Below are 13,685 nucleotides of genomic sequence, written 5' to 3'. Positions count from 1 at the left end.
CTTCAGGAACATTCCCTATTTTAGTGCTTGTTACCCAACTGCTTGTTAATGTTAGCAAAGGCTGGCAGCCCTATGGGGTGTGAGGGGATCCTGGGGCTGAGGAGGCTGGGGCAGTGGGTGACACACTGTGTTGTTTATTGCAGTGCCCGGCGCTCCCGGTGCCCCCGCCAGCAGCCCACCGTGCACCGTCAACATCCCTATCGCTCCCATCCACAGCTCAGCCCAGGCCATGTCGCCCACGCAGAGCATCGGCCTGGTGCAGTCGCTGCTGGCCAATCAGAACGTGCAGCTGGACGTGCTGGCCAATCCGCCGGCGGAAGTGGGCGGTGAAGGCGCGGGGCCGTTCCCGGGTGCGCCGGGTCGCTTTCCCAGCCCCGGGGCAGGGGCGCTAGTTGGCGGGGAGCTGGGCCGCCCCACCCCAGCGCCCCTTGCCCCGCCGCCCCCTGCACCCTCTGCCATCGCCCTGGCTGACCTGCGGGACCACAGCGACCGTGAGCACGAGCCCCCACCCAAGGCCAAGGCCCAGGCCCCGCGGCCGGCGCCACAGCTGCTGGAAGGGGACGCCGTCGTCTTTGGGGCCGCTCAGGAGCTGCCGCTCAACAAGTTGAACCCCCCGCCACCCTACCCTGGTACCATCCCTGCCGCGCCAACCACCACCCTACAGCCCCCACCCGGCCTCCCACAGCCCCCCCTCGACCTCTGCCTGAAAAAGGGAGAGTTCTCCCTCTACTCAGCAGGTCACTACCAGACACCCCTGGGGTATGAGCGGATAACAACGTTCGACAGCAGCGGGAACGTAGAGGAGGTGTGCCGGCCTCGCACCAGGATGCTCTGCGCCCAGAGCACCTATACCCTGCCGGGGCCTGGTAGCTCCGCTACCCTGCGCATCACTGCTGCTGAGAAGAAGATGCAGCAGCCCTGTGCCAGTGCCACCCTAAACCGGCTCACGGTCCCCCGTTATTCCATCCCAACTGGGGACCCGCCTCCCTACCCAGACATTGCCAGCCAGCTGTCGCAGGGCAGAAACATCACGCAGAGGCTGGACAGCAGTATCATTCATGCAACTCTGCGCAGAAACAGCAGGGAGGCAGCCCTGAAGATGGCTCAGCTGGTGGATGGTCAGAGAGCCACATTGCAACTTCCCCCAAAACCCAAGAGCAGCACAGTGACAGCACAGTACCAGCAGAGAGTACCCACTGCCCTCTATACCTGCAGCCAATGCAGCAGTAGTGGTAGTGGCAGCAGCAGCAACGTGACCACTGGTGGTGTGGGCAGCATCACTGGTGCCAATGCTAGTAGCAGCAGTTCCAGTATTGGTGGCATGAGACCTGATCTGAGCACGGGTAGTGGCTCCCAGCACAGCTCTGTCATCGCTCACTCTGTCAGTACTTCACCTCTGGCTTCCCAGTCATCCTACAGCTTGCTGAGCCCGCCCGACAATTCCCGTGACCGAGTAGATTATATCAACTCTGCCTTCACAGAGGACGAGGCCCTTTCTCAGCACTGCCCAGTGGAGAAATCACTACGGCATGTACCTGTGTCCTTGACAGAGGCTGCCCTCACTGTAAAACGACCACCACCTTACCAGTGGGACCCTGTAGTGAGCGAAGAGATATGGGTTCCTCAGGAAAGAACATCTCAGAGCTCAGTGCCAAACCCTCTAAAACCTACTCCTCTCATCATTGGTCAAGCGCAACATCTGGATATGTCTCGAGTGCCATTTGTGTCTCCAAAATCTCCAACCAGTCCCACTGCCACTTTCCAGACAAATTACGGAGTTGGAGTACCTTACCCAGGAAACTACAGTGCCCCTCCCCTTCCAGGAATGCAGCCCCCCTGCTCCCCCAAAGAAGCTCTGGCCCCGACACAGTTTGCACAGCAGGAGCCCACAGTCGTGCTTCAGCCAGGTTATCCATCCAACCTCTCCTATTGCCCTTTGCCGCCCATGTATCCAGGAAGTAGCGCCTGCTCTAGTTTACAGCTGCCACCGATCGCCTTGCACCCATGGAGCTCCTACAGCACCTGTCCACCCGTACAGAACCCCCAGGGCACCTTGCCCCCCAAGCCACTCCTCGTGGTGGAGAAGCCAGTGATGTCTACCCCTCCAGCAGAGCTGCAGGGTCACGTGGGCTCAGAGGTAATGGTGGAGACGGCAGACACCTTTCAGGAGGTGCTGTCCTTGACAGAAAGCCCTGTTCCCCAAAGGACAGACAAATTTGGCAAGAAGAGCCGGAAGCGCCTAGACAGTCGAGCTGAGGAAGGAAACGTGCAGGCTATCACTGAGGGCAAGGTCAAAAAGGAAGCAAGGACGCTGACTGACTTCAATTCCCTGATAGCCAGCCCTCGGCTGGGGAGAGAAAAGAAGAAGGTCAAGAGCCAGAAAGACCAGCTGAAGTCCAAGAAGCTAAACAAAACCAACGAGTTTCAGGACAGTTCAGAGAGCGAGCCAGAGCTTTTTATCAGTGGGGATGAACTGATGAACCAGAGCCAGGGCAGCAAAAAGGGTTGGAAAACCAAAAGGAGTTTGAGGACAGCCAGTGAGCTGGATGAATTCAAGTGCCGGAAGGCCAGTGAGAAGGAGGATGGGAGGCTGGGGAGCCAGGGCTTTGTGTATGTGATGGCTAACAAGCAGCCACTGTGGAACGAGGCTACACAAGTCTACCAGCTGGACTTCGGTGGGCGAGTGACCCAGGAATCAGCAAAAAACTTCCAGATTGAGCTGGAAGGGCGACAGGTAGGAGGGGGTGGCACATACAGGCCAGGGTGGGAGCCAGGGCATGGGAAAGTTGTGGCAGAAATAGGCTCTGCCTCTCATACAGCCGAGGGCCTCCCACCCTTCCTAGCTGTTCTGTGAAAAAAAGCTTTGCCATATGGTTGATTCAGAATGGAAGGTGAAGTGCATGAAGTTGTGAATTAAATGTACAGAGTATATTTGGTCTTACTGCATTTGGACATGGGAATGAGGCCCTCCTTTAGTCTCACTGGCTCTTACTGCTGAAGGTAGGTGGGTTTTGTGGTGAACACAACAGATCATCCCAGTGGTAGCTGCATTTGCTCTCTGGTTGTGGATGGCAGCTGACTACTTGCAATGCTCACAGAGGTTAGTCAGCCAACAGATTGCTATGGCAGAGATGATGGACAGGCAGTTAGGTTCCCTTTGTGGCAAGATTTCCCTTTGTGGGTTACCAGGCCTCTGGAGTTGGCTCTTAATGCTAAAGGAGGGAGACACTCGCTCTTCTCAGAACAAAGTGCTTCTGGGCTGCTTCTGAACTGCCCCTGGCTAGAGTGGTCTGTGAGTAGTTCAAAAAGTCAAGACATTTAGTTTCAGGTTCTCTCACCTTGGCTCAAGTGGGACACCAAACCCAGGCTATAAGGTTGTACTGTTCAGCAGGGCACTGGACTGAGTTTCAGGAGACACACATTTACCTCCTTGTCCAGCTGTGCCAGCTCTGTAAGTCACTTTTGATTTATTAAAGGCATCAAGGCTCTGAATTCCTTCTGACTTTACCTGGAAGACAGACATCTTAAATATCCCACACGTATGACCAGTGGTAATCCCTTGGGTTTTTTGCAACAAGAGCTTCTTAAAAAGGCAGTGATCAGAACCATTTATACCCCTTTCTTCTTCACTTAAATGGCTGCAGATACATGCCTGTGGCAGCTGTGCAAAGTCACCTGGCTACAGGTTTTGTTGGTGGAAGAATAAAGCCTGACTCAATTTCCACAGCCTCCATTCTAGCTTGAGGATCTTCACTGCGGGGCAAACCTGAGCTTATGATGAAAAGAATGAAGAAGCAGTAATAATAGCCCAAACTTGAGACATTCCTCGTGGAAGAACAATGAACACCCTGACTAGCCTTGCTTTACATTTCAAACATCTCCCACTGCCCCTTTGATAATTCATTCTCAGTGTAATTATGTGCTGGTAAAGTTTATGCCAAGGAAAACAGAATTACTAAGAACATAGGTCTTACCAACTATGAAGTGCTGGAGTTAGGATATTGATTATTCCTCTTCCCTGAAAGCTCCTTTGAAAACAAAATCCATTTTCCTGATGAGCTGAGGACAGGATCTCTCTACCTGCCAGAAGCATGGTGTAACCCATGTGCCTAAATAATCGGTTGCAGTGCACTTACACCAGTGCTACATATAGTCTAGCATATTTTAAAGCTCTGCTTACAGAATGAAATATTGCAGTCAAATACTCTCTACAGACCAGTAATACAGTGCTCTTAGTCTTCTTTGGTATCACACCCCTTTCTGTGAGTAGCCCCATTTATAATAGCTCAGGAGGTGAGGTGTTTGTACAAGGAGCAAAAAAAACCCATTTCACTTTTATTCTTCTCTGCTTCCTTTCTATGGTTCCCCTTTTCTGACCTTGTTCTCTTTTCCCTTCTCTCCCTCTCCGGCTTCCCAGGTGATGCAGTTTGGAAGGATTGATGGCAATGCTTATATTTTGGACTTTCAGTATCCATTTTCTGCAGTGCAAGCCTTTGCTGTTGCTCTGGCTAATGTGACTCAGCGCCTCAAATGAACAAGCAGAGACTGGAGAGTGGAAAATTTTAACCTTCTCATAAAGTCCAGACCAGAAAATGTCGAGGCAGCCTGCTTTAGGTCTGCAGAGGTGCCTGGGAGCAAAGAAGGCAGTAAAACTGGAAAAGTCTCTTGGTGCCCGACAGAAGGGCATTAACTCTAATCAGTCATGGGGTGGAGGGTGGGGGGCTGGTTTCTGTTTTGGTTTTTTTGTTTGTTCATCTGTTTGTTTTCAGGTGTTTGGGGTTTTTTTGTTTTTAAGCATTGTGCTGGATCTCAGAAAGAGCAAAGGATTGAGAGCCATTCAGTGTTACGTGGAGAAGTGTGACTTTTGGCTTGTTGTGGTGGTTCTGCCGTGTTTGCTACAGTAGCTGATGTAAGCTCATTGGGGGATTAAAAAAGACTGCTCTTTTTGATAGACTGCCTTATATCATGCTGTTCTTTTTAAAACAGGGAACATACACTTTTTTCTGGTCCAGTTTGTACTACGACTACTCCTTTCCTCCTCCTCTACTACTACTACATCAGTGATAGCAGCAAAAAAAAAACCAAACAAACAGCAGCTATAATACTTGAAGACACATGTTTCTTCTCTGATCTCTGATAATAACTGAGCACCACAAGTTCCAAGAAGGTTTATGTAGGTCAATATTTAATTTATAAATAACGATGTGCCATTCAGAAGAGAGAGAGTTGTTACGAGTAGGTGGTTTGAAAAGCCACTGTGTCAAAGAAGTTATGTCTGCTCAGTTTGTGTGCCAGGTTTGGGGACAGACATCTTTCAGCAGGTGACAGAAAATAGGCAAAGAAATACTAATGAGCATTGCTTCTTGGCTTATGCTGATCAGCAGTATTCTCTGACCTGTCCTGTAGTTGGGAGAGGTACAGTGTGACCAGATGTACCTCTGAGGCTGTTGCCTGTACGTGCTCCTCCTTTAAATGTGTTTACACTTTATAGATGAAGTATTTCAAGCAAATGGGAGGGCCCAGTGTATTCAGTCTTAGCAATCAGTATGAATCAAATTCTACAATAGTGTATCAGTTCTTGACTTAGGAAGGAGATTGAAGTGTAGCAAGTCAATGTAAGAAGCAATTTCATCAGGAAAGCAATTTCATTACGGGAAACAACAACATGGCTGGCTGGAGATCAAATGAGTTGAAAGAGAAAGGAAAAATGGGACAGAATCCTCCCTTCTATCACCTTGCCACATGAGTAGTTTTTGTGACTCTGGTTTGAGAATAGCTCAGCTAAGAGCAGGGAACCCAACACGTGGAGTGTTGCAGTGGAAGGCTTAGTAACTGTAGCATAGCTCCCTGCAGTTGTCTCTGGTGGACATGCAGACCTGTTGAGTATTTCGGGGTTGTTTGCACAGAAGAGTCTGTGTGCTGTGCACATATTTATTTGTTTTCTCTCTTTCATCCTTGCCTGCATTTTGATGCAGAGTATATTTTGATGTGGAACTAGTTTCCTCAGTAATATACAAACCCCAGAACTATTCATGTAATTAGCTGGCATTGCATTACAAAACATAACTGGAAAGTTCCTTCAGGAGTTATACTTCTGAAGTGAAAGGTACAATGAGAAAGATACATTGTTTGAGGTGACAATGGCTGCTTTGTCTTTGTCTTTCATCCACAGTTTAACTTCTTACTTGAAAAATTCAGTACAACTTGAGTAGGTGTGATATTCTCCCCTAGCTTTTCTTAAATTCTCATGGTAAGGCAGATGTGTGTTGCATTTGATTCATTCTAGAGGGCTATATCACATAAGACCCTGCTGTAGTAGAAGTTAGTCAACATGCAGTGAGCTTGTAAATTCTGCTCTGGAGGTGGTTCTAGAGCTGTACAGCACAGAGGGAGTAATGCCAGTCAGAGGGGAGTTTCAGAGAATTGTCAAGGGAGATGACAAGACAGATCATGCATGAGTAATGTCCCACAGGGTAAGTCTGGGACATACCATCTGCAAGGTGGTTTTCTTGGAGAGAAGAAGCAGAGGTAGGAAGGAAGAAAACAGAAGTAGGTGGTACCCATGCCTATATTATCCCAAAGCTCAGCAACTTCTGGTTGCATGTGGGAGTGATCAGACAACATTCCCTTTGCTATCTAGCAGATAATTGTTTGCTTTAATTAATGTTGTTTCCATTGGTTCTCTGGGCCCATTTGTGTTCTTTCTCACATGTATGATTTATTCAGCAGTTTGGGTGCCTGTATGTGTAATGTTTGTGGAACTAAGGAACCAAAGTGGATTTGGTTCTGGTCATTTTAAAATCAATGGAAGTGTTTACCTTGGATTTTTGTGGAGGAAGCACTATTAATTCCTTTGTCTGTCTTTGGTTATACACTGTACAGACAGTAAGCTGAATTCTCAGTCCACTGATTCCAATACACAAGGAGGAAAACTGGCTGATTAGAGTCCTCACCTGCCCTAAGGTCTCTGCTCAGCAGCTCAGCAGTCATACCCACATTAGAGTATAACAAGCACACAGTGAACATTGTGTGAGAAGAAGCATGCCGTGGCTCACTTGGTTGCTGAGAGAAGGGCCACTCAGTCACATGTTAGAAATCTTTAACTGGAAGAGTCATCACCTGTAGTTTTAAGCCAAAATTGTTAGTACATGGAAACAACATGAATACTTTTTCTTAAAAGAGTCTTAAGTAGAAAGACTTTTGTGTGCAGTTACTTTAATTTTCCAGGGAACACTATTCCTCTTAATTTGGTTCATTGTCAGTTTTCCCCAGTTACCAGTTTTATGTTAATGGAGAACCAGGAAATGAAACCTGATAGAACAAGTAGCAGTGTTAATAATTTGTTTCATTGTGCCCTTCCAATGGCACTTACAAAGAGCCTTGGCATAAAAAGAGAGCTGGTTTCTGCCCCAGCAAAGGGCAAGGATAATTGTCAAAAAATGAGGAAAATAAATGCAATTTCCAACAGCTTTTCCATTTACTTGTAAGGAAATTATATAGGATGAGGATGAACAATAATTCAGCAGTCCCTTTAACTGAGGATTTGAATGGCATAGACAATATCCAGTATTTGTGAAAGAAAATTCTCTTAAATACATAGAATTGCAGTTAAAAGAATGGGAATTACGTAAATGGCTGAGTGTGCAACTGCATCCTAAACTACACAAATAACAGTGAAAGTGACAGTTGTTTTGGTTTTTTATTGAGATGCAATATAGAGGAAACAAATAGAAGCCCCCTCAAAACAGCCACTTAAATCCTGAAGTTTGCTATTGCAATCAGCCAAAAGAGAGCTGTTATGTTTTACGTATCTCTAGTAAATACTAAACAGGTTTCTGTAGATAACAAAGTTCTTCTAGGAAGAATGGAGCAAAGTGTTCAGAAATATCTAGTTCTTTTTTTTTACACACAGTAATTTCCAGTACTTAAGTATGCTTTCTTCCAAAGCTTCATTTTGTTTTATTCTCAGTTGTGCAATAATTGTGACAGTCTAGGGGTTTTATGGTTTGTTTTTTTTGGGTTGGTTTTTTTTCTGTTGAGTTTGTGGGGGGTTGTGTTTTGGTTTGGGTTGTTTTCTTTGTTGGGTTTTGTGTTTTTTTTAATGGAGTTTTGAGTGTTTTTTTAAAGATAATTTAATGCAGATTTCCTGTTACTGTCCAAAGACAAATTATTTATGTTGTATAATAAGTGATTTAGGGACTGTTAGTATGTATCAGTGAGTTATACACATTTTCTTATTTATATTTAAAGAGCATCTTTGTAATTAATTGTTTGCTAGCAGTATGTTTTGCTGCAGTAAGTTAAAATTGCATCTAGGAAGACCTGGTTTTGCTGGATAGTGTGCAAAATTTCTTAATGCAGGCAGGCAAAAATACTTTTTTGGCAGCTGAGCAGTGAATTTGCTATGGAGGACTCTGTAGACTACAAAGAGCATAGATGACTTCATTGGGACCTGCAGAAATCTGTCTTTCTCCACTGTTTTCCTCCTTTTTATCTAACTGTACATTTCACTTGGGAGTAGTTTTGAAAATAAAAGGCTTGATTTGCTGTCCTCCTTAGTGCAGTGCTTTTTCTTGAGGTATGAAATATTAGGTTACATGATAAAAGAGGGTATAATGATAGAGGCTCAGTTTATAAGCAGTTCATTGCATAGTTTATTGGGGGTTGGCAGTGGCATCATTCAGTGCCATGCAGAGATACAAACATGGACTAAGCTAGCTGAGGTACAACAAGTGTAGCAATGAATGCTGGCTTTTTTTCTTCTCAGACTAATAACACTTCAATGAGCAGGGCTCATCTGATTCCAACACAGCCATAGTGCTTTGGATATCCTTGCTAGCACCATACAGAGCTGATGGATCTGAGCCCTGGCACTGCCTGCAGCAGCTTTGCTTCTTCAGGATGCTCCATCAGAGAGCTGGTGGAGCAGGCTTTACTCCACTCATCCTTCTGGGTCTGCTCCAAGAGCAGTGTGAAGCTGCCATGGAGTTGGCTCTAATAGCTTTGGGCAGAGAAATCCCCAGTGCCAGCCAGTGGCCATGGTGGCCAATTGAAGTCAGAATCTGCTCTGCTGGGGTTGCAAAGGAATGCAACAGGAAGCCTGATTCTATTGGAAAACCACAGCTAATATCCATGAAATACAGCTCCTAAGAGAGGCTAAAAAATTATGCTTAAACTCTGGTATGAAGTGCACCATACACGCAGTGGCAAATTTTAGTTTGAAACAATGAGAGTATCATGTTTCTGCAACACCCTAAGTAACTGAGAAGGAGGGAGGTGAAAGAGGAATAAGATTGTCATGATCATTTTGCACTCAGTTCCAGAGGTAACAGTGACATGTGCCATGGCCTGCCTGAATATTAGTAAATCTGCACACAGGTTCATCTCAGAGACACTTTCTGTGATGGAACCACAAATAAAATAGTTCCATATTTGTCTCTGCAGTTTTGTTCCTTTTTTTTTAGTAAAATACATGAAGGTCTACAGGTGTCAGACAAAGTTACCTGACTTTGCTGAAGCCTTGAGCCTAGACATTCTGTCGGTCCAGGCATTCCATGATGTGTCTTTTTAGTGCCCTCTCAGAAATTTCATCTTTCAGAGCTTGCTTGATTTTGCCTCAGACAATTTCTGTGCATTTGCTTTTTGCAGCCTGATGTGTGTGATCCTATGTTATCTTGGTGACCTGTTACTTGTCAGAAACAGTTTAAATCCTTGTGTGAAGAGAGCAGCATGCACAAAAAGTGATTTGGTTGAGACAAAGGGGAAAGAAAACAGTAGGTTTTCGCTGAGTTTGAAGAACGTGTTTCCCAGAGCAACAGCTTGGAAACTGCGTATTTCTGCAGCACCCAAATCTCTCCAGACTGGTAACTCCGACCTGGACAAATAGTAACAGGTGAGTCACTTGTGTGGCATGCTAACAGAGGGCCAACTTCCAGCCTCAGTTTGTGGTTACACCAAGATACATAAGAAAGTAGAATCCAACCCATCATAATGTGCTTTCCCATTACTGTGGTTATAAAGAATGGCTTATATGTCCCAAGTAGCTGCTCAGGAAAATTGTAGAGCGTTGCAGCTTGAGTGGCTGTATGGGTCATGTAAGTCATTAATTCCTAACAACCCTTTTGCAAAATGCTAGGAATAGAATCCTGGCCACAGAGTAGTCATTCAGATTTTTGCCTTTTATTCCCATTTCCCAGATCCCAACACAGTGGAGCAAGCTGTTTCTGTTACTTAAAGATTAGCATAATGATTTTCCCAGTGTGGTGGGAAAGCCACCACCTATTCAGAAAACAAAAATCAAAGCAGGGGGGAGGGCTTGCGGGTACTTTGCTCTCCCTGCAGGGCGTTTTCCCCCTGGGAAGCTGAGTCTGTTCCACTCCCCTCTCCCTGCCCAGCTAGGGTATAAAAAGCAGGGCATTGCAGCTATTAGCTCTCCTTTTGGCTCCTGCCTCCCCTGGATGAGAGCTACTGCGGCTGCTTTCCTGCTCCTCTGCCACATGGTTGGGCCCGATCCTTCTCCCTGCTGCCTCTGCGCCTCTTCAGAGAGAGACTGGTTTTGTATTATTCTTTGTCCCCCTCCCATCCATCCTTGTTCCTTGCCCTTGTGAACCTTACCTGTTATTGTTATCTATATGTTGTTTAAAGAAAACTCTTTACCTCTCTACTTCCAAGCCGACTCCAAATTACTGTTTGGTGGATTTGCTCCTTCCTCTTCCCCTCTCTGTTGGGAGGGAGGAAGGGGGAGTGGGGGAGAGATTCTCAGCCTTGCCCCCATATGAGCTCTGAACTCCCAGTTAAGGCTTAAACCATCACACCCAGTATAAGAGAGCAAGTGTTGTCATACTGCTGACAAGAATGGAAAAATTCGGGAAGACGAATTTTTTCATTTTCAAGTCCACTCACGTTCAAGGCAAGCACAATCCTCCGTCAGCAAATACATGTCCAGAGCCCTGCTACCCTCAGGAGCAGTCTGCAGGAAGGCATTACAGGTCCTCTTAGCAGGATTGGAATTTACATACACCACTCTTGAAGAAATAAGATTAATTACTACTTGTGAGCAATGGGCTATGTGAATTATTTTTGTGTTTATTGAATTTTCTTCCAAAAAAGGAATCCTACAGATTAAAAGGCTTTGTTTGTTGCCTGATATTTCCAAAGGTGTAGCAGAAGATAATTTCTTTGGGCAGTTTGATTGTTGCTGCATCTAGAAAATAGATTTCTACAACAAGAGCAATTAGCCAAATAAAAGAATCAAATAGGTTTCAGTGAAGCAATTCTTGCTAAGAAAATTAAAAGCCTGACTCTTCAACTTCTGGTTTTGCAAATGGACCTCTAATGAGAAATTTGTGCCTCACGGCAAATTTGTTGTGGTGGAACACTATGCAAATGCACAGGTTTTCTGACCCAGAGCTGATGGCAGGACCCAAACACCATGATTTTGTGAGACCTGAGGTTAAATAAATGACAACACCGAATACTTACATCATCAGAATACTCAATGAAAAATGTAGAGGGTATGATTAAAGCCTTCCAGAATCCTCTCCCTCCAGCTCACTTCATTACAAATTATACAGTATGACCTGATGCAGCAATTCTGAATCCTGGCAAATGCCTACTTGTGGAATGTTTATCTTACTGGCTAAGTAAATGGCTTGATATATGGATTAAGATGTGGATTAAGATTAAAATAAGAGAGGAACATTTTCGAACAGTGTGCAGACACCTGAGTTCCAACTATTTTAATGGAATAGTGCTCAGCTTGTAATTCCTACCTATGTTTTTCAAGCTATTCACTAAGAACTTTCCTACTTTTCCATTGGTTTCTTTTCTTTGCTTGATACATGTTTTGTCTTTGGTTGCCTCTCATTTCACTCTTTCTGCATTTGTTGCCTGTTTTTGTGTGTCGTGCATTTGGGGGAGGGTCTGCCTGTTCAAGAGCTCATTGTTTATTGTAGATAAAATATGTGGTGTTGTGGAATAGCATGGGGATGCATTTGATTGAAAAGGCACTATAGTGTTTCCTGAAAAAAGAAGGGGAGTTGCATTTGTTCATAAGTGCATTATTTTGGTACTCAAACTTTGAACATGATTTTAGATCTTTTTTTTTTCTTTTCTCTTTTTATTTAATGAGCATACAATCATGCAGGTGCATGCAGTCTTAAGCTAGCAAGCCCAGCATGTTTTTCTTAAGGCTCTTGAAAATTTGGTACACAGTTTGTGTACTTTTACATAACTATAATATTTTTTTTAATATATTGGGTTGAATCTCAAGTTTTCTTTCTTTTATTTCTGCCCCACCCACCCCAGTATACCATGGGATACCTCATTTCCACTGTACTTCAAAACTACCCTCTCTGCCTCTCCTTTTATGTATCTTGTGTAATAGATTCTGCAGGAGGTGCCTAGAAAGCATTGTTGGTTTCCCTATAAAAATGTGGTTTGTCCAAATTCTTTACTGTCTACATGATTGAGAGATGGACTGATTGCCCTATTTTTCCTTGATGGTTTGGAGTTGTAAGAGTTGTCCAGCTGTTGCTTAATAAAATTTTGCAGACTAGAAAATTCCTGACTTGTTTTTGTTGCATTCTGCATTTGATAAGCACCTTAAATGGTTTTAAAGCAGATGATAAATCTGCACTGGAATGACCCAAATGATAAGTAGCCAGATGCCGTTGTGCATTCTCTTTTCCATAACTGTATCCACAAGTTCCACTGAATCTGGAGCACGTCCTAGCCCACCCGTACCTTGTGTCATTCATATGGGAGGATGGATGGCAAAGGCTTTATGGTTATTATGTTCCTATCTGCCTGGATATCAGATGATGCATATGTTATTTCTCCTCTGCTTGCTTTCCTTTTTAAGGAAATTATCTTTGGGATTTGTAGTTCTTTTATTTTGTCATTGATAGACTGGAAACTTTAACATTACCATGAGGGATTCCTCTGTCCTGTCAGGGGAAGTGTAGGCTGGATGCTAGGAGGAAGTTCTTCATAGAAAGAGAGATTTGCCATTGGAATGGGCTGCCCACCAGCCCATGATTGAGTGGAGTGGAGTTACCATCACTGGAGGTGTTTAAGTTTTAAGTTTGCAGACAGAGAAATGGAACAAGCAATACAACTTCTGGTCATGGCACTCTAATTTGGTCTTTGTGCTTTTTTTGCTTTGGCTAGACTCAGTGTTTCCCTGAGCTAATAACTGGCCAGATGAACTAATTCACTAAGGTGAATTACCTTAGATTGAGGTTCCAGTAGTTTTTAGGTTAGGATATTGATCTTTAAATACAGTAATCTTCTGTTTCTCTGTATTTTTTAGTGTTAATATGAGGGGTTCTGCCAGCTACAGTCCTAACAGTCCAATCAGGTTGACAGTCTGCATCCCTTTTTCTTGTGGAACTGAATTAATGCAGTTTGGTTTGTTCAGGAAGATTGTTTTTGGAAGTCCCCTCTCTGCTGGGTATAACCAACTATATTTTACACATATACTTCACATTTGCTGCATCACTTTCTGTTGGTGTTGGTCCATAGATGTAACTAAATGAGAACACTGGAGATGTGGCTAGCTCTTGAGAGAGAGAACTTATGAAAGGAAGCAAACAGATCTAGGAAAGTGGCTTGTCTGGGGCAGATGATTGCTGAAACACACTTGTCTGGGAATGGCAGGTGACACAAATGCAAAACCTATCAAC

General features: G+C 44.7%; 1 protein-coding gene across 2 annotated transcripts in view; it reads left to right on the top strand.

Annotated features, from left to right (window-relative positions):
• TULP4 (TUB like protein 4) overlaps nt 1-8,551 on the top strand; it is a 137,868-nt gene extending 129,317 nt beyond the window's left edge. For both annotated transcript variants that reach the window (XM_068151149.1, XM_068151139.1), the window contains exons 14-15: nt 144-2,734; nt 4,418-8,551. In XM_068151149.1, coding sequence (XP_068007250.1) covers nt 144-2,734; nt 4,418-4,534 — 2,708 coding nt within the window. In that variant the 3' untranslated portion in view covers nt 4,535-8,551. The remainder of the gene's footprint in view (nt 1-143; nt 2,735-4,417) is intronic.
• The last annotated feature ends 5,134 nt before the right edge of the window (nt 8,552-13,685 follow it).

The sequence above is a fragment of the Melanerpes formicivorus genome, unplaced genomic scaffold (assembly GCF_026170545.1).
Source record: "Melanerpes formicivorus ecotype bairdi unplaced genomic scaffold, bMelFor1.0.p_v2 SCAF_2, whole genome shotgun sequence".
Lineage (NCBI taxonomy): Eukaryota > Metazoa > Chordata > Aves > Piciformes > Picidae > Melanerpes > Melanerpes formicivorus.
Note: the sequence above shows the minus strand (reverse complement) of the source record. Positions and strands in the feature narration are given on the sequence as shown.